Source organism: Mesoplodon bidens, assembly GCF_964165515.1.
Source record: "Mesoplodon bidens genome assembly, chromosome: 2".
In the NCBI taxonomy this organism is placed as follows: domain Eukaryota; kingdom Metazoa; phylum Chordata; class Mammalia; order Artiodactyla; family Ziphiidae; genus Mesoplodon; species Mesoplodon bidens.
The window spans coordinates 56,993,670-57,020,265 of record NC_138177.1 but is presented as its reverse complement, the minus strand read 5'-3'; the positions used below and the strand labels follow the sequence as shown (position 1 = coordinate 57,020,265).

Sequence of the window (26,596 nt, the reverse complement as noted above, 5' to 3'; positions counted from 1 at the left end):
CCTGACCTTTGAGATTCTGCAAAGAGACCATATTTAGATCTTTTGTCTCTTTTAACTTCCCTAGTCCCCTTCTCTACTTTCAGAATAGTGATTCCCAGATAAGTACAATGAGTTCAAACAGTGTGGTTAAAGGGGTAATTAGTCTGCTCTGCAGCCAAGTTACTCACAGAATAAATAAGTTGGCTTTCACAGTTGTTAGTTTCTTCCTGGGCTTTGTTTAGAGGGGTCTCAGCTCAAGCAAGCAGCCTGTCAGCAGCCTGAAATAACTCTGTGGAAATCTAATGGCATATATGTAAAATATGTCTATGAAACCTTTTATTCAATCTTAGATGCATAATTTTACTACTTCTTTAGGCCTGGAAAAGGATATTCAGCTACAAAAGGACGGAAAAGAAAATGTGTATAATACCTCATGCCCTCCTCACTCCCTAGAAACTTATTTTACCCGTTTCATCAGAAAATGATGTATACTGTAAGAAACATTTTTAAAATTATTTGATCAAATATATAAGTGCACTAAGTCTCTGTATTTATTAAAGCAAATACAGTTACCTTTCTGTCCCTTTCTAAAGGAAAGCAAAAAATACAGTTTTTTCTTAAGACTCAGCATTTATGGATATTATTTATTATACTATATTGACACCCAGACATGTTTATAGGAGGCTTTTGGGACATACAGAGCTATTTATTCCCATACCAAATGGCACTTCTTTTTCCTCTGCCTTCTGCTTGTATTTTTTCTGTTGCGATTATATCCTACTGAGGCTGCTGCATGTCTTTGTTTGATCTGAGATTCTAAAGGAAAGACTGTATAGTCCCCTTTTTACAGAATAATAATGGGTTTTATGACCGCCTTCAGAAGCCTCCTTTTCCACTCATTCTCATTTCATATCTATGGTGAGGTGTCGAAAACAGATGAGTTAGTTCTGAACTGGTGATATATAAATCAATTATTATTTGATTCATATTCAAAGCAGCTCCTCCTAAAATAGTGGCCTTCCTGCCTGTGGGACGTAGTCTAACCTACTGCCTGGATCTACACCCTCCAACATCCATATTTTGTCTATTGTTACCTTGGACACTTGTAGGAACTGAGTGAGTTTCTCTTTCTATAGTGTCCACTGACAGACAAATGAATAAAGAATATATGGCACATATGTAGAATGGAATGTTATTCAGCCTTAAAAAAATAAGGGAATCTTGCCATTTGCAACAACTTGGATGAACCTTGAGGGCATTATGCTAAGTGAAATAAATCAGAGAGAGAAAGACAGACACTGCATAATCTCACCGTTACGTTTAATCTAAAAAAGCTGCACTCACAGAAACCGAGTAGAATGGTGGACATCAAGGGCTGGGGAGTGGAGGAAATGGGGAGTTGTTGGTCAAAGGGTATAACCTTCCGGTTATAAGATGAATAAATCCTGGGAGTCTGATATACAGCATGGTGACTATAGTTAACAACACTCTATTGCATACTCAAAAGTTTCTGAGATAGTAGATCTTACATGTTCTCATCACACACACACACACACACACACACACACAAAAGGTAGTTAATTGTGTAAGGTCATGGATGTGTTAACTAACCTTATTGTGGTAATCATTTTGCAATATATACATGTATCAAATTATGATGTTGTACACCTTGAACTTATACAGTGTTATATGTCAATTACATCTCAATAAAACTGGAAAGAAGAAAAAGATTCACATGGAGAAGGGTGAGGCTGGTAGAAAAAAGCCACTGCATTGAGCAGTACCGAGGTGGGCGGAAAGCCATGGGCCTCTATTAGCACTGCTGGGTAGGTTCTGTTCCCACGTGTGGGGAGGGGGTAGGACAGCACAGCTGTGATCCTTATTGCAGACCCTAGGCAGCCTCAGGCAACTTTTCAAAGTTGGATGCTGAAAACCAATAAATGAAATTAGAAGGAAGAATTACATAAATGCCTTTATTCTACTTCTAGTCCTCTTGGCAACTTTTTCATCTAAAAGCTGTGCCCTGCAGTTCTCAAAGCAGAAACATTAACATGGATCAGAAGTTTCCAAACTTTTCATCATCAACCCCTGCACCAAAAGAAAAGTTGAAATTTTATGACCCCTAGTATACGAAGTATCTTGTGTGCTTTTAATATTTATCAAGAGAACATTTAACAGTTACCTACTATGTGCCAAGAGAAAATAAAAATAAGACACAGACGTTAAATGCAGACTTTGTTCCAGTATTATTCTTCCTTTTGACTTCAGTATAAGAGCTATTGAGCTATTTGCTGTCCCAGTAAGGGGATAAGCAGACGATTACAGAATCCTGTGATCTCTTCCCGAAGTTTGCAACTATAGGGTTGGTCCTAGAATTGCTCAGTAACTTTGTATTTTTTTTTTTTCCTTGCGGTATGTGGGCCTCTCACTGTTGTGGCCTCTCCCATTGCGGAGCACAGGCTCCGGACACGCAGGCTCCGGACGCGCAGGATCAACGGCCATGGCTCACGGGCCCAGCCGCTCCGCGGCACGTGGGATCCCCCCAGACCGGGGCACAAACCCGCGTCCCCTGCATCGGCAGGCAGACTCTCAACCACTGCGCCACCAGGGAAGCCCAGTAACTTTGTATTTTGATTTAACGGGAAACTAAAAGACCTTCCTGTCCCAACGTAACTCTGCTTTGTGGAGACTGGAGGTGCCCTGCAATTGACTCAAGATACTGTTTATTTGCTTAAACAGTTAAATGAGTCGTTTCTATTTAACAAGTGAGGACAAACTTTCACAACAGTACCTACCCCACGACATAGCTCAGACGAAAACTCTGAGGGAAAGGAAAACTATATGGGCAAAAAGTTCAGGTTCCATCTACTGTACATGGAATATTGACAGGCTTGTAAAACTTACAGAGGTACCTGGGGGTACCCAGGAGCCCTGGGTATTTAGTATACAGATCAGCAAAGGATGGTGGAAAATAAGACGACACCAGGTCAGGGGACAAATTAAGCAAGTGAAGCTGGTCCTTTATATTCTTTTCCCTTCTGATATACCACTGCTCGTTCATGTCCAGAATATGTTCTGTATCCTCAGTAGACCTACACACATACACACAGACACGTGTGTAGCACACAAACATGCACGCATGCATGCATGTACACATACATGGAGTCCCCAGTCTTCTCAGTTAAAATTCAGCTTGTAGTAACTAAAGAAAATGTATAATGCCCTATATTTTATAGATTTTAAAAATACTTTCACTTTAAGAGAAAACTTTTAATGTCTGAAAATCCCTTCTCACGAAGGAAGTTATTTCTGATATTGGAGGTTGACAGTTTCACAGAGAAAACTTCAGGAGCACAGAGATATGCCTGACCCTCTCCCCACGCACCATCTGGGGAGAATTCACCAACACAGAGGCTCAACCCCTCTGCTAAGTCAAAATCAAGTATCCCAACATCATTATTTCACAGAGAATACCCTACCTCATGTTAGGCATTCATATGTATTTTATTTGTTGAAGAGAGGAAGAAGATATAAAGGAGGGAATCATCCGAAATTACAGAGGACAGCATTTAAGTCAATATAGATATTTAAATTTAAGGTAAAATTAAATGATAATTTGAAATTATATGTGGAGTTTTATTTACTAAAGAATATTTTGGAAAGTTCAACTCCTATTTTTACTTATATTTTCAGAGAAGGTATTTGGTCCAAATGAAGAATACCTTCAATTATTGTTCTTTTATTGCAAGCAAAAAAGGATTTATACTTCTTTTCATGAAATATGGTTGTTTGACAACAGAAGGATAAATATTTTATATTTTTGGAAACAACAGTCAGGCTACTGATATTCTTAATTAGTTTCAATAAATCTGAATGCTTCTTATCATCTACTCTTTAGCTTGTACCTGAGGAGTTGAATACCTCCAGGAAGAATCGTGCTCCAGACCCGTAAATATGCAGTTCACAGAGCCCACCACCAGAGGGCAATAAAGAAGTCAAATCTTGAAACCATGCAGTGAAAATAGTGGGAGTTTAAATAAAAGCAACATTTCACAGTATGCTTTTCTGACCAACGTTATATCTAATAACTTAATGGATTGTATGTACATGGATTCTGAAAAGTCAGCAGCACACTTCACTGGTCAATTTCTATGATAAGGGGAACGTAATTGGAGTGTAGAAAAACAGTATACTTACATCTTAAAATTCCACCCCTACAGAATCTGCTGCTCACTATTGAAAAATGGTAAGAAGAATAGCTTTCTGTGTCTCAGTCACCAGTTAACATTTTCAAGAGTAGAATTTATCTTCCTATGATGCTCAAATACACAGGAAAAATGCATATCTAGGACATTGGATAAACTCTATATGACATGTGAAAATAATTATTCAAATGGAAAAAGTAAAAGATCTACAAGGAACAGTTTTATATGCATTAGTGTGGATATATACATAAAGAGGCTCTAAGAAACATAAAAATCACTTCCAGGAAGTAATTTTAGGTAGAAGAGAATTAACATGGATGAGGAAGAAAAGGGAGTTGGTTTTAAGATAGTTTCATTTACTTGTTTTTTTGTGTTTATTTATTTGTTTTATTTATTTGGTCTTTGGAATATAAGGAAACAGTGGCTTTCACATCTGTATCCCAGTGGAACAAAGGGACCGAGGTCTATACTGGAGCCCAGCCATTGTTTGACTATCTTGTAATAATACTGGTGAAATACAGCCAAATCATTTGAACTACAAGCATCCTCTCTGACAATAATCTTAAGACATCAACATTATAAATTAAAGAAAGGAAAGAGAGAATACTGTTTTCTTTAGAGAGAAAATACAGATTCTGGATCAAATCAATAATGTCAGCAAACCTCATGGGTATAAAATATTCTGCTGCCTATCATTTAGATCATGCCTCTAGAAGAGGGAAACTGGGTGATAATTTCCCCAGATTTTATATTTAATTCAAATATTTTAGATAAGAGGCATCTCTAGTAAAACACTGTATCATTGATTTTTTCCAATAGGATAGCTCACAGGAGTTCCTCTTTCCTTCTCAAATACATATGGGGAAATGGAGGTGGGTGTGGGTTAGAGGAACTATCTAAATAGAGCATAGTAATCAACAGTTTGTTTTTTAAAAATAGAAATTTCTATTTAAATTGTTTCCAGAGACAGAAACACACAGAGACAATTCCATGTGACAACAGTGGAAGAGACCAGTGATGCAGCTGCAAATCAAAAAATGCCAACACCAGTGATTGATGGCCACCACCAGAATCTGGTTAAGACAAAGAAGGATCCTCCCCTTGAGGCGTCAGAAAGAACATGGCCCTCTCAACACTCTGAGTTTGATCTTCTGGCCTCTAGAGCTGTGATAAAATAAATTTCTGTTCTTTTAAGCTAACAAGTTTGTGGTATCTTGTTATGGTAGCCCTAGAGATAACAGTATTTGATTCCTGAGATGGCAACTGTATTCTGACTATGTAATGACTATTCCAAGATGATCAACAGACACAAAGATAAAGAAAGGCAAAACTGAGACTAAGCCCAGTTCTTTTTATTCCCAGAATAATAAATGATTTTTTAATTAATTTAGATCTCTTTGTCTAACCCCTCTGCTTTTCAAAAGACTATGTGCGACCAATCAAGTATTAATATGTCATACTTTCATTTTAATTCATCTCAAATTATTTCTAATTCCCCTTATGAGTTCTTACCTGACCCATGAATTATTTACGAATATATTGTTGAATTTCCATTTGTGATTTTCAACAAATTTCTTTCTGTTAACGATTTCTTATTGCATTCTGTTGTCATCTGAGAGCACTCTTTTTATTGTTTATATCCTTTAAAATGTACTGAAATTTGTTTTATGGCCTAGCATATAGTATATCCATGTGCATTTGAAAAGAATGTATATTCTGATGCTGTTGGGTGGAATGTTTTATAGATGGCTGTTAGGTCTAGTTGATTGATAATGTTGTGCAAGTTTTTTTATTTTCTTGTTGATTTTCTGTCTGTTCTGCTATTGAAAGAAAGGTATTAAAGTATCCAACTATTATTGTAGAACTGTCTGTTTCTCTTTTCCTTTGTGTTGATTTTGCTTCATTGTATTTTGAAGTTCTGTTGTTAGGTGCATATAAGTTTATAATTATTATACATTCTAGATGGTATAATCATTTTATCATTTTAAAATATCTTTGTCTCTAGTAAAAATTTTCATCTTAAAATATATTTTTTCTGATATTTTCTTAGCCACTCCAGTTTTGTTGTTGTTGTCTTGTTTTGTTTTGTTGTTACTGTTATGGTATATCTATTCCAACCCTTTTACACTTCACCTATATATTTTCTTGACTCTAAAGTGGGTCACTTTCTTGTTGATGTTATATACATATATAACTGTATATTACATTCAAAAATTACATATATAATAACAAATTATGGCAGACTTTGAACTGGACCTTTTTTTTTTTTTCGGTACGCAGGCCTCTCACTGTTGTGGGCTCTACTGTTGCAGAGCACAGGCTCCGGACACGCAGGCTCAGTGGCCATGGCTCACGGGCCTAGCCACTCCAAGGCATGTGGGATCTTCCCAAACCAGGACACGAACCCGTGTCCTCTGCATCGGCAGGCGGACTCTCAACTACTGCGCCACCAGGGAAGCCCTGAACTTCACCTTTAAATGAGTATGATTTAGACAGTAGAGCTTCCCTACCAAATGCAAATAACTCACTTGAACTCTCTTTTCTGTAAAGGACAGACCAATTCTTCCAAGGGGAATTCTTTTTTTTTTTATTAGTTTCTGCTTTATAACAAAGTGAATCAGTCATACATATACATCTGTTCCCACATCCCCAAGGAGAATTCTTGAACTCATTAGATATGTGATATTCATTATAATTAGTTGCATTTAACACCACAGAAAGGACTTGATCAAAGGCTATTTTACTCTTTTCTACCTCACTGGATGATTAGCTAGGTTCATTTTTAAATGAAAGATATACTCTAGATATTTAAATGTAGGGCATCTCTTCCTTTCAAATCTCAGAAAGAAAGGTGTGCTTCAGTTTCCCTGCAGAAAGCTCTAGTATCTTGCCCCCCTTTTGAAAGAGGAACTAATCCTTCTTTCTCTATTCTTCTTTGTCTTCTTCCCATCATCAGCAATGAGCCTCTTTATCATTTTTGTCAGCCCAAAGAATAATTTTTCTCTTTCCAGGCCATTCAAAAATTGTACACTACAAAGTAAACGGAAAGACCTTTATTTATAAAAATAAAACAGCTATGGCATTAGTTCTTAAAGAGTATAAAATTTGATCCCTCATTCCAACAAAAAGTCTTATTAGCATTTAGGGTTCAATGAAAGGCAATAAACAAAAATGTTTTGGTGACTCATTTGACATCTTTACTAATAGGTTTGAATTCATAATGGTGAATATCAGACATATTTGTGTTAGGCAATTAAAATTAAATTATATCTAGACATCTTTTAAATTACCATATTAACATTAACAAGTAATCTTAGAACTCATCTTGAAAGTAAAAGGTACTTTTATACTTTATAATGAAAAAATCAATAAAATGTGCCATTATGCAGAGAAAATGTAATTATAATACCAATTAATGTTAACTGGTCACTTTTTTATTGAAGTAGAGTTGACATACAATATTATGTTAGTTTCAAGTGTTCAACACAGTGATCCAACATCTAAATACATTTGAATTGGTCACCATGATAAGTCTAGTAACCATATATCACCATACAAAATTATGACAGTATTATTGACTATATTCCTTATGCGGTAGATTGCATCCCCAAGACATTTATTTTACAACTGGAAATTTGTACCACTTAATCCCCTTCACCTATTTCTCTCAGTCCCCTATCCCCTGTCCCCTCTAGTAATCACCAGTTTGTTCTCTGTATCTACAAGCTTGTTTCTCTTTTGTTTTCTTTGTTTTATTTTTTAGATTTCACATATAAGTGAAATCATACAGTATTTGTTCTTCTCTGTCTGACTCATTTCACTTAGCACACCTAGTACGCTAGGTCAATCCATGTTGTTGCAAGTGAAGATATTTCATTCTTTTTTAGGACTAAGTAATATTTCATTATATATATGTGTATATATACACCACATCTTCTTTATCCATTCATCTATTTATGGACACTAGTTTCTTCCATATCTTGGCTATTATAAGTAATGTTCCAATGAACAGAGGGGTGCATACATCCTTTCTTATTAGTGTTTTTGTTTTCTTTGGATAGATACTCAGAAGTTGAATTGTTGGATCACATGGTAATTCTATCTTTAACATTTGGGGGAACCTCTGTACTGTTTTCCATAGTGGCTGCACCAATTTACATTCCCACTAACAGTGCACAAGGGTTCCCTTTTTGGTGATGGCCATTCTGACAGGTGTAAGGTGATATCTCACTGTGGTTTTGATTTGCATTTCCCAGATGATTAGTGATATTGAGCATCTTTTCATGTGTCTTTTGGTCATTTGTATGTATTCCCAAAGCAATGTAACCCAGATCAAAATACCAATGGTATTTTTCACAGAATTAGAACAAATAATCCTAAAATTTGTATAGAATCATCCATACAAACAAACAAAAAACCTCCAATAACCAAAGCTATATTGAGAAAGAAAAACAAAGCTGGTGGTATGACATGCACTGATCTCAGACTATACTACAAAGCTATAGTAATCAAAACACTATGGTAAGGGCTTCCCTGGTGGCGCAGTGGTTGAGAGTCCGCCTGCCGATGCAGGGGACACGGGTTCGTGCCCCGGTCCGGGAAGATCCCACATGCCGAGGGGCGGCTGGGCCCGTGAGCCATGGCTGCTGAGCCTGCGCGTCCGGAGCCTGTGCTCCGCAATGGGAGAGGCCACAACAGTGAGAGGTCCACGTACCGCAAAAAAAAAAAAAAAAAAAAAAAAAACACTATGGTATTAGCATAACAACAGACACATAGGTCAGTGGAATAGAATAGAGAGCCCAGAAATGAACCCACAGTTATGTGATCAATTAATCTACAACAAAGGAGGCAAGAACATACAATGAAATAAAGACAATAAATGCTGTTAGGAAAATTGGACAACTACTTGCAAAAGAGTGACACTGAATTATTTCCTTATACCATATATAAAAATAAATTTAAAATGGATTAAAGACTCACATTTAAGACCTGAAACCATAAAACCCCTAGGAAAAATACATTGACATCGATCTTAGCAATATTTTTGGGGGTCTATCTCCTCAGGCATGGCCAACAGAAGTAAAATTAAACAAGTGTGATTATATCAAACTGAAAAGCTTTTGCAGAGAGGAGAAAACCATCACAAAATGAAAAGGTAACTTACTGAAAAAAAGATTTTTTCAAATGATATATCTGATAAGGAGTTAATATCCAAATTATCTAAAGAAATCATACAATTTAATATCAAAAACCCCCAGATATTCCAATTTAAAAATGGGCAGAGAACCTGAACTGGTTACTTTTTAAAGTGTTTGATACAGTACTTAGATGCATTCTTTTTTCATTAGCCTTGAATATCAATACTCTTAACATCTCCGTTTATAAATGAAGCAATTAAGGAATGGAGAGATAAATGACTTGTCTAAGGTACAAAGCTTATTACAAAAAAGATTATACTAAACCAGACCTCTGATTCAGATTCCTATACTTTAATCATTATGGCTTACTGCAGAAGATTAGAGACAGAATTTGACATTGAAAGCTTAGATTCCAGGTTTTAATGAGACTTCTTCACCATGCCTTTATGTCTAAGGGAAAAAATTCTGGTCTGTACTGCCATTAATGATAATACTGCTTCAGAGAAATGTTCTGGAGGGAAAGGATATTATTCAAATTTATTTTTAAAGTATTTTTTTTTTGGTTTCACTTTCTTAATTTTCTCATGCTAGGATGGGAGGGCAAACAAAACCTAAACTAACAATACCAACTATACGTGTGTGTGTGTGTGAGTGTGCCTGTACTTATAAGTATGAAAATACAACTTACAAGAAAAAGCAAGGCCAGAATCTATAAGGCTAAGGATTTTGACTTTATCTTAGACGCAAGAGAAAGCAATTAAATGAAAAGATAGTTGTGTAGATACTAGGCTGTTCAAGTAGAGCAAAGGAGAAATGGTAGTGGCTAAGATGGTGGCAATGAAGATGAAAAGAAACATTATATATGTGATGAGAGAGAGAGAGAGAGAGAGATGAGATTCCAGAGAACCTAACGATGCAGTCTATGCAGAAAGTGAAGAAAAGGAAGGAATTGAGGATCATTCCCAGGTTTTTGCATTGAGTTACTTTTTGTGTGAATCATGGCACCATTCACTGAGGAAGAAAAGATTTGCAGGATGGGACAGTTTGGAAGAAGGAATAATTGAAGTTTCATTTTAGACATGTTAGTTGTAGAGACGTCAAGCAGTGTTCCTCATATTTCTCCAATGAAAAGAATCATCTGGGGATCTTATTGCACATATGGATTATCACCTTTTCTGCTAGAACTTCTGGTTTGGTAGTCTGAGTTGTACACAAAGTACTGGATTTTCTCACACTGCAGAAGAAAAAAAAACACACTGAAGGAGGTGGGAAAGAGCTAACCTAAGTAACTTTGGAAAACAGTATTTTTATATACTGTAATTAACCACGCACAATATATACTGAAAAGCTAAAGACAAAAAGAAATGTACACAAACATTGAACTTGTTAGTAAATTTATTTTTCACACGTGTACAGGTTAATGATTTTTAAATATTTTATGTGTATTCCAGAATTTAGCAAATGAATAAATAGACTGCAAATAATGAGAATCAGGTTTCTAATTGTTAAAGAGTGACAAATAAGGAAAGGGTAAGGGAGGCTAGAATAAACCCTGTGATGTTGGATTGGAATCAAGGTATCAATTTGAATTCATATATCAATTTGAAGTTTTATATATATATGTAGATAGACAGATGATAGATAATGTGTGTGTGCGCACACGTGTGTGTGTATACACACACACCCAGATAGATAATATGAAAATAGAGATACTTGTATATTTTTATGTATTCGTATATATATTTTTAGCTCTCTCTGCTGAAAACACAATGAGGTAGCTTGGATAGTGATAAATCCACCTCATACCAAGATTCTGGTTTCTGAATACCATTATTAATGCAAGGAACAAGAACTCCATGGAGAAATGACTGATTCAAGGCTGAGACAGAGGAAAGTAAAAGATGGGTCTGGAGCATTTTGTGGTGTCAGAAAGTAAGATATTACTCCAAAAATTGTATGGCCATGTAGGAAAAATATAGGAGACAGCTGGAAGGAGTACCAGTGACCAAATATGGAACACTTTGAGAAACAAAACAATTAATGATAGTAATAAATTTTAACCCGTAGAATAAAATAAATATCCACAAGTTCACACTGATGTATGTATATATATAAACAAATAACCAGATAAATACATAAATGAAGGAGAAGAACAGCTCTTTCTTATACTCAAATTATAGTTAATAAATGTAGAGGGAATGATGGGAATAGAAAATGAACAATCATCAAACACCACAGTAATTGGGGGAGTCAAAAACTATTGATGGATGCTAAAATTAGTATGGGAAAATTAAACAAGAAGCAGAATATTTGAACAATCTCAAATAATTACAAAGGGAAAATAGTGATTTTGCAGCTATCATTGTAACTAAGTCATCAAAGTTAGCATCCCCAGTAGTGAGACATACAGGTTTGTTTGTACCTCTAATATGTACTGAAAATGGCATAATATCTCTCCTGAAGTGTTCTTGTCAAGAAATACATATCCTCAGTCTAACCATGAGAAAATATCAAACAAACCCTATTTGAGAAAAATTCTACAAAATGACTGGCTAGGATTTTCCATTAGTTCAAGGTCATAACAGACAAAAAAAGGCTGAGGAACTATCCTAGATTAGAGAAGAATGGGGAGATATGACAAGCAAATGCAATAAGGGATCCTAGATTTGGATCTGGACCACAAGACAATAGGCAATATTTGAATACGAGTCTATAAATCATTAGTAGCATTGTGACAATGTAAACTTTCTGCTTTCAATAATTATACTCTAGTAATATAAAATGTTAACATTTGGGGACGCTGAGTAAAGGGTATATGGGAACTCATACTGCTATGTTTAAAGTTTTTTGATAAATAAGATTTGATAACACAGTTTTATAAAAACTTAGTTTGGACATTTCTGAACCTCTTTTTTGTTTCCTTATGGAAGAAAGTTGCTTGTTTAGGGCTAATACTAATTCAATGGGGGTAAGATTTACACAGGACCAACCCTAACATTCATAGTGTGTGGCACAGGGAACAACTTTGAATGGCCATTTCAAGGAACAATATACTTAAGTGTATACAATGAGTAAAATGGATGAACTGCACAAATTAATGAGTTGAAAAACCATAGAATCACAGAATTTTCTCACTGTAAAGGCCCTTACTTTCACAACTTTTCATAACTTTTCAGTTCCTATGGGTAAATACCAAAGAGCATGATTACTAGATCACTGTATGGTAAACGTACGTTTATTTTGTAAGAAACTGCCAAGTATCCCACTAGCCACAAATGAGAATTCCAATTGTTCTGCATCATCACCAACCTCGGTATTTCAGTTTTGGGATTTTAGCCATTTAAATAGGTGTGTAGTGGTATCTCATTATTGTTCTAATTCAAAATTCACTGATGACATGGAATGTGTAGCATCTTTTCATATGCTTATTTGCCATGTGTCGATTTTCTTTGTTTAACCATAGTAGTTTTGTTGTTTTTTTTTAACCAAGGCCTGCTAACTCTTGTCCTCCTGTGTCTATTTATGTTGTCTTTTTTCTTTCTTTCTTCTTTTTTTGAACTTTTGATCATTTAGTCTTTTTCCTGGTTATGTCCAATTATTTTTTAATACTAAAATTGGGCTTAACTTATTTTAGGAAACTATAAAGATACCTCCACATTCTGGATGTTGTTATCTTTCTCTTGAAAAGATTTACTTTGGTCCATGGCAGACAGTTACTATAGGGACTGGTAACCTTAGTCCATTCTCAGTTTGAGCTCATTCAAAGCCGTTTTTCAGTCTGTGTGAAGGTTGGTCTATTTCTGTCTTGTCCTTCCTCTACGGGTGTTGCCCTTTGGGATTACCATGTGAAAGTTTGGATTCTCCCTATTCCCAACTACCCTTGTATTTGTTAGGCTTTAAATGTAATGGTTCCCGCAGCCCCGTGAGACTAAAGATACACTTAGCTTGTCATTCCATTAGTTGTTGCCTTTAGCTTGAGCTGTTGCCCATTGGCTTCTGTGGTTAGAGTCTTTTGAACTCCTTGGCTTTTCAGTTCCTAGGCTGTACGATTTGAATCAGCAAATGCCCAAAGGAGAAAAGCTGCACCAAATGTCAAGCTTGCGTCTGTGTTTCCCTTCTCTCCACAACTTGGCCCACATGTCTTGGTGTCTCTCTAACACTCAGACGCCAGCGAACAGAAGTTTTCCTACTCGATCCAGCTTGTCTAAAATTCCTTTAGACTTCGCCTGATCTTATGTTATTATTCAACTATCATCTCAATTACCCCAGGAAGAAAATTTACAATTTTATCTTTTATTTTTTTATTTTCCATATTACCTCAGTTTCTGTAGAGACCTTTTACCTCACTGTTCGGTCTAGTTCCTGTGTTAGCAGTAAGATGGAGATAAGGTGGAGGCTAAGAATACTGGGGGGAAATCACTGATGAATGATATGTCTTGTTCTTTTTGTTTTTCCTCTCCTTATTTATTACTCTGGCAGCCTACATTTGCCCTTCTTCATTTGACCCAGTTGCCCAAATAAGAAACCCACTCTGGTAAAGACCTGACTTTACTCTCATAAATGTCTGCATGTTAGGATTAGCTAGATGATGAACACCATGCCAGAGTTCTTTGTGTGACACTTTTGCAGACTTTTGTTAGCCCTTTAGTTCCCCTCTTGCCAACGCTGCTCAGATTGTTGAGGTTTTCTAAGATTCTATAGGTCAAACCTCTCTACCTGCATACCAGATGAGACCTTCTCTCTTTCCTGACTTCACTTGGGGGAGGTTAGCCCTCGGTTCTTCTTTTTCCACATCCAATCATAATTGTTCATGAATTCCAAAAGGCCCTCAAAGTGTCTGTCATCCCTTTCTCTCTTCTCTTTTTTAGCAACACTGTTAAATATTAACCACATATTTGCATACCTCTTTCTTACTTACAGTGGAATACTGGAAGGCTCGATCATTAAGTGTGAGCCCCACCAAACTAGGACTCATACAACACTCTCCTCCAGGCCAAAACTTTTGATATCCACTGGGTTTTTTTAATACTATCTTATATGTATCTAAATTTGTAATGATTTAGTTAACTCCTGAGTTATGTGACAATAAGAAATCAGTCAAATTAGCACTACAGAAGTGCAGCTTAGACCTAGGGACCAGAACCAAGGACCACAAAAACCTGTTAACCAATAAGTTTCACTTGTACTTCATGTTTAACAACTGCTGAGGGTGAATGGGAAGTGAGGGAAAAAGAGTTTAACTTCATATCACAGAAACTTGCACTAAAATGAAGAGGAAAATGACCCAGTTCCTGGTTCAAGTCACTGTAATCTGCTTCAATAAATAATAACAGCACACAAGGAAAACAAACACTATATGATAGGAACGATGGATAATTAATTACCAGATCAGACAGGACAGATTACACTTGCTATGGGATTTCATTAAAGAAGGATTCCAAAAAGTACTGGCTTCTTCTGAGAAGACTTCTCAGAACAGGTAGCATTTAAACTAAGTCTTGAACAAGTATATAGAGGGTAGGGAACAGGCCTTCGGGCAGGGAACAGGCACAGTGTCAGGAATGGCACAAAGGGCTTATGGAATAGGGGACAAAACTGGCTGAGCACAGGAGTGCTACGTGTTGGGGAATATGGGGGAAGGCTGGCTGAGGTTGGTTAAATGAAACATAATTAGACGGAAGAGAAAGTAGGTGGAAAGACACATGGAAGACTGTGGAAAGCCCCTGAAGATGGAGGTCAGCATAATAATATAAAGAACTCAGTGGTACTTTGACACTGTATGAATGTCTAGGTTTAAAAAATCAGGAAAACACAATAAAAGAATAAACTACTGGTATAATGATATGTAACCAGAGGCCAGATACCAAAGAATACACACTGTGTCTTTCCATGTATGTCATATATGGTTATAGAGGTCAGCTTAGGTGTTGCCCTGGGAGAGTATGGAACAGAAAGAAGTAACAGAGAACCGTGTAGGGTGTTAGAAATATTTTATAGTATCTTGATCTGGTGTTGGATACATGGGTGCACAGAGATGTAAAAATTCAGTTACTAGCAATGCAGTTAACCTACTAGAGTTTTTTTTTAATTTATGCATACATTAAAAAAAAACTCTAGTAGGTTAATATTAGCCTGTCAGTTGTATGAAGTAAATTTTGGTCAAGGAATAGCCAAGGCAGTAATGCAGTAATAAGTTATAAATGTACTCACTGTGCTCTAGAATGTCACAATTGGAATACAAGACATATGTGTAAGAAAAAAGACAAATATTCAATATTGATGGTTGGATGAGCTGAATAAGTTAGATCACTCTACTTTCAATTTAAGAACTTGGCCAGTGTTTGGATATCTTTGAACAAAGAAAAAAAAGAAATACAATTTTTATTACGCACATGCTATGTATCAATCCCTGACTTATATTTTGACACATATAAACATGGGAAATATTGCACCTTGTAACTGAGACAATGAAGATGAGTGAGGTAGCTGGTTTTGACACTACAGGCTGAGAAAACCATCAGCTCATAATCGTAAGAAGTCTGAAGTCGGAGGAAAAGAATCAAGAGGAAATAGTGGTAAGTGCCAGGAGCTTCTGGAAACTACATCAGAGATGAAGACTCCAGGATTGTTGAGCTTTCTAAGAGTCCCAATAACTCAGGTAAAAACAGAGGGCTTAAAACTGAATCCTGGGGATATATGTATGCATATAGCTGATTCACTTTGTTATACAGCAGAAACTAACACAACATTGTAAAGCAATTATACTCCAATAAAGATGTTAAAAAAAACAAAAAAAACTGACTCCTGCAAAGCAACAATTGTTAGGACAAACAGTAAAGAATTATAAGGAAAATAATCACATGCCTGTCCCAACAGAGAAATATCCTAAGCTCCATCTCACCATTTCTCCGATTGGCCTTTCACAAAATACAGTCCCATCAGCTGAATATAGGTTTGTCAAGTAACTGTAAGACTGAACAAAAATAAATCAATTCCTTCCTCCAAAACTTTTCAGAGTATGTAATGTAACAAAGTGAAACTTGAATTTCATGTCGGGATGTAGAGTACAGCTCTTCCCAAATGCTTCTGTCTTGTAACTACATTAACATCATCTAAAACCAGTGTTCTGCAGGACAGAGACTGTGAAACGCTGCTCTCATCATGTAAGATATCAAGTCCTTCTGAAAATCCATTCTTCCTTCTGCCCTTTCTTGTGTTGTCCCTGTCACCTGGAATGTCTGTCCTAAGCTCCACCTGCCAAAACCCTACCCATTTTTAGGATCCAAGAGATAATAAAAGGCTTACATTACTGAAAGGCAGAGAAAGAAATCCCTTCCTAGGGATCTACATTTCCTTCCTAGGGAAAAGAAAAATTGTAAAGTATACCACAGTGACCTTAAGTCTATGAATGTAACTATGTTGTGTTACTTTGAGTTCTGTAAAAGTCAATGTGCTACAATATACATGGATATGAATGTTTGATCTCTTACAAGTAGAACTTGCTGATAACTTTCATCATGAGCGAGGTTAATGATTAAGGGAGCCACTGTATTTAGCTCAGCCCTTATAACTAGGGAATATTAAAATTGGAAAGGTCCCTAGATATTAGCAAATCTATCCACCTCATATTCTAAGTAAGGAAACTGAGACCTTCATTGATTGGATATTTATATTAACAAAGGAAAAGGATATAAGATTGGCAGCAGACCTACCTTTTAGATTAAGAATTTTGAGATTTTTATACACTACTAGGACATTATGTCCACTGATATTGAGACAATGTGTTTCTTAGTCATCATTTTCTATTGCACTGACCAAGCAAGGTGGCAGTCAGTAGTTGTACAAAGGGAAAAAGAGAACTTTAGGAACTCCAATTTATATACGCAGGGAAATTCATCATTCATGTTATTAAAGCTAACTGGATGCAGTTTATCAGCTCCATTGAGGAATGGTGAAGTGAAGTGTCTATACAATTAACATGTTAGTTTGTGTCACGACCTCCCTGTTGTTCAAGTGAGTTAACGGTTAGCACTCAACTAGGCACTTAAGAGTCCATTATAAATCTGGACTAAACGTTTATTTGTGGCATCTTTATTCTTCTTTGGTGCCCTTAGGCAGAATTAGCCCTCTTATGTTTTGATAAATTCAAGTATTAAACAGGGCTAAGGTTTCACAAGTTCTTTGGCCTAAACATGGGGGTAAGGGAGACCAATGAGCTGGAGTACTTCTAGATTTAAGAATGGTCAGATTGAGGAAGAAGAGTCTTATGCCAGAGGTGAAAGAAGACTGATTATAATTATCTATTTTTAAAAATTCCAACCCTTTTCAATGTTCTAAAGTGATCAGGAAGTACATGGGTATGCTAGGAAGTAAGGGAGTCAAGCAAAAATATTCTCTAAGAGTTTGTGGATGGCAATGAAGAGGAAAGGAAGATAGAGACAATCCTAGACAAGGTTTTGGTTGGCCATAATAATTGGTGGTGGTGGTGGTGGCAGTGGCGGTGGTGGTGGCGGTGGCACTGGAGGAGGAGGAGGAGGAGAAGGAGAAGGAGAAGAAGAAGAAGAAGAAGAAGAATGACACATGCAATGGGAAAAAGAAAGCAAGAATAGAGAAGCAAAAGGGAGAGTAGAAAAATGAGACAAATTTGGAGAAGGAAATGAGGAAGAAAACTGGGTGAAAGGAGGCGGCACTGATGGTAGACCACCTGACACTCAAACATTAACACGATGCACATTTAAGATGTGTCATCAATGGCCATGGTCATTACCCTCAAATAGTTTACAGTATGTGTTTCAGAGACATTTATAAATTGAAAATGCCATTAAAATAAGTGCCAGGGTATAAGTATTCATGGAATTGTATGGGAGAATAAAAAGTCCCCCGTCAAAGAGCCTTCTGAGACATCGGAAAAAAAGGAAAAACCTAAAAAGCATAAGACTCTTCCTATTTTCATTTCCAATGATACATCCCAATCTTGATGATCAATCAGCGATTTAAATATCAACTATAAACACAGTATTTTATGAGCTGCTATGCAGTATACTATACTAGAGCAATAGAACAGAGAGGACCTCAAACCCTCTGTTCCCTCAAATTGAAAGGCACGCTTCCTGACCCCTCCAGACCACTACTGGACACAGGGAACACACACTAATGTTTCAGGACCCCAACCAGCAGTCACCTGCTTTGTGATTACTTCCAAGACACACCCTCACTAACACCACTGACTTTCCTGCTCCTACGGGACATGACATATATTTCCTATTTTAACACATACCACAGTGCATTATGATTGCAGGTAGATGTTCTAACAACTTAAAAGAGGATGATGACTTTTTTTCTCTTTACATCTTGTTATTTCCCAACTCATAATATTTCTTGAAGAGAAACCATAAAAATATAAACAAACACAAAAAACAGATAATATACAAAACGTGTGCTTTGCACCTTAACACAAACTTAAGTAAAATTAGTTCTGACAGTATCCGGCATGACAAACTTCCATGGTACAAATGAGAATGGACCAAGGTTTGAGCAGGTACAGGAGACAATCCAGGCATGAACAACACCAAGGAAAGGTAGACAGGAAGTAACATGGTGTGTAGGAAATCACGAGACCAGTCTGATGGGAAGAGACTTAAACAAGACTGAAACTCACTTTCTAAACCTCCATCTCCAACTGGACAATTCACAAGACACAGGTGCACCGAAGTGGCCAAATATTCAATCCCTTTAATGGGGAGGAACAGTTTAAAATGTTATTGCTTTAGTTTGCCCAAAAGCAACTATCAAATGTTGGCAGGACACAGTGAAGGCTTACCTTTGTTAACATAGTTAAGTCTCTCTCTCACACAACTAGCCCACTTGGCTCCACGTTCCTTAGCGCACCCGATGCACTTACACAGCATTGATGAGCTTTACACAACTGGAAGGTCACATCTTTATTTCTTATTGCAGGAACACAACATCTGGAAACTTTATTTCTATCAGAAGCTAAAGCAAAATTATTGTAAAATGAGTCATTTAAACCATACATTTTATCACCGTTAAAAAGCATCTGCTCTGTGCTAAGGATTAGAAATGACCCCTGTCCTTAAAGCCTCATTAAGGAGGAAGATCTATAAACTCAAAATTTCAATCACATGAGATAAAGAACCATAACCTTTAAGCACAGAAGTGCCTATGGAGGCCAAAAGTTATATCTAAGTGACGGCTTCATGATAACCCTGAAGTACAGTCTAGAAAGACGAGGCTATGCAGAGTTGGAGTAGGAGGTGCATTAACTGCACAGGGAGCACCTGTGCAAAGACACTCAAGCCTGACACCTGCTGGGCTCTGTAAATACTGCAGGTGGGGATGACTAAAGACCAGGGGTCCAAGTGTGAGAAGAGACAGAAATAAAAATAGAGATGTTGGCCCAAGCAAGCCTGGGAGAGAGCATGGCTTGTATCCCACAGGTGATGAGGCCTGGGGCTACCACTGGCTGAGTAAATAAGCACCCCGCTGCTGAAGGACCAATTAGATAAAGGGAGTGATCACAAAAAGCTCCCCTTCCTCAGGGCCAAAGAGCCCCAGGAGGCTTGGCAAAGCACAGTTCAGATTACAGGCCTCTGTGTAGAGCACATGCTGGGCGGCTAGTATGCACTAACTCTGTGTGGGCAAGCCGTTAGCAGCATTATTTTAGGCATATCTTGTCATGTTAGAAGATCACTCAACCCGAGTAGGCAGATGAACTTAGAGGAACTGAGACCAGGGGCCACGAAACCACCCAGGAGTTTCTACCATAGTCGGGGCAAAATGTAATGTGGATGAAGAAGCAAATTTAGGAGGAGGCCAAAATTTACAAGCTAGACCCACTGGATGAAAGTCATAAAGAAAGTTCAGTGAAGGAATTCTGAAGAGAATGGGCTCTGCATTTTTCTTACAATCAATGTAAAATACTAGGCAAAATTAAGTACAGTGGCTTTTAAGGTCCCTTCCAGCTCTAATTTCTTTTGATTTCTAACTTATTACTCTGGTTAAGTAAAGTCCCTTCAGAGGTACAGAACAGTTCCTACACCTGAATGGGATGCAAAGAATAATCTGACTTCTCTTCTCCAGGGGATGAGTTGAACTGTCCTTGCAGAAGAGGTAACACATGGTGAGAACCCCAGATCCTAGAAAAGGGCCAGGCACACGATAAGTATTCAGCTTTTTGAAAACAAATGAACAATCATTTCCTCTCCTACATCTTCACACCCTTTCTCTGCTGGCTGCTTTCTTTCAGCTTATAAACTTCCTCAATATACCCACTTAAAAAGCCCTCAGACCTATGATTCTTTGGATCTTCTTGTGGGTAACCTAAGTCTCTCCCATGCCTTCAAACACCTCTCCTCCCCAAAAGCCCAGATCTGAACCTTGGGCCCAGACCTGTCTACCAGGTCCCTCTAAAGCAATGAAGATGAAGTAAGATCCTCTCCCCACCCCCAATACCTTCCTACTGTGCTCTGTATCTCACAAAAAGATGCAGCTGTAAACTGTCACCCACGCTTGCTGCCCTCCCTTTTCTAACTGGTCACCAGGCCCCACCCATTCTCTCTCAGATCTGCAAAATCCAGTCCAACCTTTTATAACTTAAGTGGGAACCTTAGATTACAATTCACCCTGCACCCAATCAAGTGCCTTGCACATGGAGGTCCGAGTGAGTCTCTAAACCACAAGTCCATCTCACTGTTCTTTAGGGTTTCCCACAGCCTTCAGGATAAACATCTAAACTTCTGACAGGACAAACAAGGCCCCGTTCCGTTGGATCCCACTAGGTTTCCAGTATCAACTCTCATTTCTTTCCCAAACCCTGAGTTCCAGTCTTATACCTTAGTTTTGCCATATTTTCTTATATTTCTCAAACTTTGACACACACTGCTCCCTCCTGCCACCCCAGGAGCTTCTACATATCCTTAGAAAGGATGGCACCTCCTCCAAGAAGCCTACCCTGAACTTTCCCTTCCAAGATTCTGTGCTCTGCAAAGGGGAAAGGTGGGGGGGAGGGATACATTAGGAGTTTGGGATTAACATAGACACACGACTCTATATAAAACAGATAATCAACAAGGACCTACTGCATAGCACAGGGAACTCTACTCCATATCCTGTAACAAACTGTACGGGAAAAGAATCTGAAAAAGAATGGATATATGAATAACTAAACCACTTTGCTGTACACCTGAAACTAACACAATATTGTACATCAAATAACCTCCAATATAAAATAATAATTAAATTTAAAAAAAAGATTCTGTGCTCTGTAGCACCAGAACTCACTTCTTCCACAGCACTGACTACTGTGCTTGTGTTTACCTGCCGCCCAGTAGAAGGGGAGATTACCTAGGGCAGAAGCATCGTCTCCAGCAGCCCTTGGTTCTGACAACTCATTCAAGTGCCAGGCTACTTTACACACATAACCTGCTTAATTCATTCTAAGAACCCACAGAAAGAGTGGTTATTAATGTCATTTTACAAGTGTGGCGATTGCAGTTCAAAAGTAACCTGCACAGGCCACAGACAGCATAAGCCCTGGAATTCAAACCCTAAGCTGCCTTCACACCACTGCCCTTTCCACTATATGATACGACTACTGAAAAACAGATTTTTTTTTCCTGAGCCCTGTTTTAATGGAAAGGAAATGAAGCTGGGATATACCAATTTCCTAATCGCTTTGGCGTGTACTAGGCAAAGTCGTTCAACAGACCAGGTAACATCTGTGGAACAATTAACGTTGCTCCAAACTGTCCTAAGTGTTCTACATTATAGGGTCTACAAGCATTAACACAGTGCGACCTTGTAACCTCCAGAGAGAGTGAGTCCTGTTCAGCCCATGCTACAGATGAGAACACTGAGACCTAGAAGCCTTAAGGCACTCGGCCGGGGTCACCGAGCCGGCAGGAGTCCTAGGCCGCACGCCCCATCTAGCGCACGCACACCCGGGCACTGGTCACCGGTTCTAATGCCCACCCTCCACCTTGCACCATCTAAAACCCCGCTTCGCAGCGCCCACACGAGAGCCCCTGGAAGCGGGAAGTACAAAGCTGTCTCAAACAGATGAACCAGTTTGCACGGCAGAAGTTGAGGCACAGATGTAGAGAACAAACGTATGGACACCAAGGGAGGAAAGCCGCGGGGGGGTGGGGATGGTGGTGTGCTGAGCTGGGCGAGTTGGATTGACATGTATACACTGATGTGTATAAAACTGATGACTAATAAGAACATGCTGTATAAAAAAATAAAGTAAAATTCAAAAATCAAAAAAAAGAAGAATACTGTCTACTGTCCTCCACGCCCCCCGGAACACTCACTGTAAATATCCAGGAGGTGTTTGCAGAATGAATGAATCAATGAACAAACAAGCTCACTCATTTCAAACGTGCAGTCACATGCGTAATCTGACCTTCTGAGAAGTTAAGCTTCTGGAAGGAGCCCATTTTCTTAATGTATTCCGCATCGAGTCATCACAAAATATGAACTCTTATAAAGTACTGCCCCCTCACTTCCCATGAGAAAGCAAAATTCCTCAGCAGGGAAATGGGAGGGTAGCAGACATTACCCGCAAACTTTAGGAAGGCTGCGGCTCGCTGAGCACTTCACTAGGGCCCCTGACCGCCTGCCTGGTAGTAGAACAGACACACCAGGAACGGCTGCTGACCGGCAGAAAGAGCGCCTGGCCACGCAGGCAGCACACCCCGCACCCTGCCAAGCGAGGTCCGGCCAGCAAGGGAAAGACGCTCTCCACTTCAGAACCGCCCACCACTAGAAAGCCAGGTCCTGCCAGGGCCTGGACACATGAGGCCTTCCTTACAAGGGTTACAGATCTGTGGCCTTGCTCTGCCTCGAAGAAAAGACAGTGACAGGGACAACGTGACCATCTCCAGATGAACTTCCAACTTCGTTTCAAGTGCCTGGGTGCTGGGTCACAGTGGATTTCTCAACTCTTCCAATATTCAAAAATACCAATTTCTAAGATGCAGAAGGGCTGTTAAACATACACTTAGCACAGACCCCAGTCCCACTCCTGAGTATTTTCTCAAGTGAGGTAAAAACCCAAGTTCACATGGAAAACTGCCCTGGGATGTTTACAGCAGCTTTATTCCTGATCCCCTCAAAAGTGGAAACATCCCACAAGTCCTGCCACACGCAGGCGAATGGACAAACGGAAAATGGAATACAACACAGCCAGAAAAAGGAGTGGCTTCTCATACCCGCAACAACAGGGATGACGGACTTCCCTGGGGGTCCAGTGGTTAAGACTCCGCGCTCCCAATGCAGGGGGCCCGGGGTCCATCCCTGCTCAGGGAACTAGATCCCCCACGCGCAACTGAAACATACTGCACGCGGCAATGAAAATCCCATGTGCCGCAACTAAGACCCAGCACAGCCAAGTAAATAACTAACTAAATAAATATTTAAAACAACAACAACAACAAAACAAACCCGGGAGGAATCTCGCATAGGTTTTGCTAAGCCAAAGCAGCCAGAATCAAAAAGCTACATGCTGTTGTTCCGTTTATCTGACTTTCTGGAAAAGCCAAAACCTTAGGGACAGAGAGGAGATTACTGGCCAAGAGGCTAGAGGCACCCTGGCGCCAAAGGGCAGCAAATGGGATGACAGGATTGCTCTGCCTCCTGATGGCGATCAAAACTCCTACCACTGTGCACTACAAGTGAACTACGCTTCACGGCTACTAAGGACACACAAATTATTACATTTTGAAAAATGCGCCGGCCAGCCATCCCGTGCATCACAAGTGCAGTAAGAGGGGCGGGGAGGCGAGGCAAGTGGATCAGCTGGAGTTCTGAAGGTTCTCCCCACTTTCAGTTTCCCTCCCCTGGCATGTCTCCCCGCCCTGCCCACTGCTGCTCAGGCCGCCCACCCGGGCCACCTGGAGTTACCCAACCGGAAAAGCCAGAGCCCAGGCTCAGCCACGCCTCCGGGCACAGGAAGAACAAAAATAGAAAGCGCCAGTGCGCAGTGGAGGGCTGGAAACCCTCGGACCTCAGATAACTGTGGAGAACCGGGGCTCGGAGTCGACATCGGCTCCCAGGCGGTCCCAGCGTCCCGACCCCGACCCCGGCCGCGACACAGTTTCCACAAAACTGACACACACGGAGCCCGCGCGAGGGGCGGGTCGCGCGGGCTTCCCCGCCGGGTCGCCTGGAGGCCGGTCCCCAGCAAGCCCAGCGCACGAAAGGGCGCCCCAAAGGCGCCGGCCCAAGGCGCCCGCTGCGCTTTCCCTCCGGAAGGTGGGCTGCGGGGCCCAAGCGTAAACCCTGAGACAAGGTACACGCGCACCACGCCGCCACGGGGGACGAGAGGCCGGGCGCCCACCTGGCCGGACACCCTCCGTTTCTGGAATCACCGGACGCCTGTGTAAATTTCCCTTTGGCGTGTCATTTTCCAAAGGCCACTCAAGATCAGGGGACAGAATGCCTCCTCTCCAAGTGTCCTGCTTGCCCACCCACTCAAGATCAGAGGGACAAAATGCCTAACTAAAACAAAACAAAACAGAAACACAAAAAACTGGAGAGAGGGAGGAAAGGGTGCCCTCAAAAATAAAAAAAAAAAACTAAGCACGTTGACAGCGCTAAGAATAAACTACCAGGAAAAAGAAACCCTACATGTCAGATCCTAAAGTACAGAAGGGCAAGCCCGCCGGCAGTCCAGGCCCGGGGGGACCGGGGTCCCCAGCCCTGCAGAGTCAACCGCAGACTGGCTCGGGCGCCCCTCGGAAGCGCGGGGTCCCCGCGGCCGAGTCTGCGTCCCCGGCCGGCGCCGGCTCCCCTCTGCCCACCCTGCGCGCGGGGGCTGGAAACGGCCGTGGAAAACCACGGCGGGGCGGGAAGGGGGGCTCCAAAGAAGGTCTGGCGACTCAAGTCGCTCCGTTTCTTGGTGGACTCAGCGCGCGCCGTGAGGAAGAGGGGCGGGGGTCCGGGAGGAGGGGACGGGTGGCACTTACGTAGACCGGCAGCGGCCACGGGCAGACGGCGGGCTCGGCCCCCACGAGCGACTCCAGCCTCAGCTCCAGCTTCTCTCCCATGTCTTCGCGCACGGCCCCCGCACCGTGCTAGTCTGGCGGTTGGGGGAGGGGCGCGGCGCAGCCGGCGGGGGCGGGGCAGGCGGGCAGGCCGGCGGCTGAGGGGAGGGGGCCTGGCCTGGGCCTCAGCCTCCGCCGCCACGCTCCCGTCCGGCCCCCGGCTCCCTCTTTGTGGTCACAGGCCCGGAGCCTCCAGCGCTGCTGCGAACTCGGGCCGGCGTGAGACGAGCACAATGAGCCGGGGACCCAGCCGAACCACTCGCGGCGCGCGCGGCCCACCCCGTGCACTCGCCCGCTCTCACGCACGCACGCACGCACGCACGCCCGCACGTCTTCGGCTGCCCCCGGCCACCCCCACCGGCCCGAAGTGGGGACCCGAGGAGACCCCTCGGGGCCTGGGGTGGCGGGTTCGACTCCCGCCCTTGACGTACCGTGACACACCCCTCCCCCCAATAAGACTATAATTCCTCATTAAATATGACAGCCGGAATCCCGGCTTCTGTTCACAAAAATGCCGTGTATTTAGCCTATGCTAGGCACCAGACCGCGGACTCTCAGTACTGGCAAAAAAGGAAATGCCCTGCCCTCATGGCACTGCCATTTTAATTGGAATAGTAGTGACAATGGTCAAGGGAGAAAATAAAGTGTCATCATCGCCACGGGGATGGTTAATCTCATGTGCGCACTGCGTAGGGCCCCGGCAACCACAAACATTATTCCAGATGTGGCCAGGAAGGTATTTTTCAGAAGAGATTAACACTGAAAATTGTCCACTTTGCGTAAAGGAGATTGTCAATGCCGTGGCGTGGGTGGGCCTCGTCCATCAGTTGAAGGACTGGAGAGAAAAATGAGGTTCCCTAGAAAGAGGGAACTGTTCCTCCAATGGCCTTGGGACATCAGCTCTTCCTTGTGTCTCCAGCCCAGAGTCCTGCCGTGACTTGCCTGCCTCACGGTCACATGAGTCAACTCATTAAAACAAAACTATATATGTAAAAATACTGAATATATACAAGCCTATTAATTTGTATATGTGTGTATACATATTATATATATATACACGTTTATATGTGCGTGCGTTTGTAGTATATGTGTACTATATACAGTATACATACAAGCCTATATATGTTTGTGTATATATTGTATACATGTATGTATGTATATATATAGTATACATATTATAAATGTGAACATGCTGTATATATACACACAC

At 40.5% G+C, this 26,596-nt stretch overlaps 1 protein-coding gene across 13 annotated transcripts in view; it reads right to left on the bottom strand.

Moving 5' to 3' along the window:
* LOC308612903 (uncharacterized protein) overlaps positions 1-26,136 on the bottom strand; it is a 125,753-nt gene extending 99,617 nt beyond the window's left edge. For 3 of the 13 annotated variants that reach the window (XR_014015171.1, XR_014015172.1, XR_014015173.1), the window contains exon 1: positions 25,309-25,660. Coding sequence is in view for 5 of the 13 variants with exons in the window: in XM_081225710.1 (XP_081081836.1) it covers positions 25,309-25,389 (81 nt within the window). In the remaining 8 variants the exon portion in view is untranslated. Of the gene's footprint in view, positions 1-25,308 lie in introns of all 13 variants that reach the window. The other 10 variants (XM_081225710.1, XM_081225711.1, XM_081225712.1 and 7 more) reach the window with 8 other exon arrangements.
* Between the last annotated feature and the right edge of the window lie 460 nt (positions 26,137-26,596).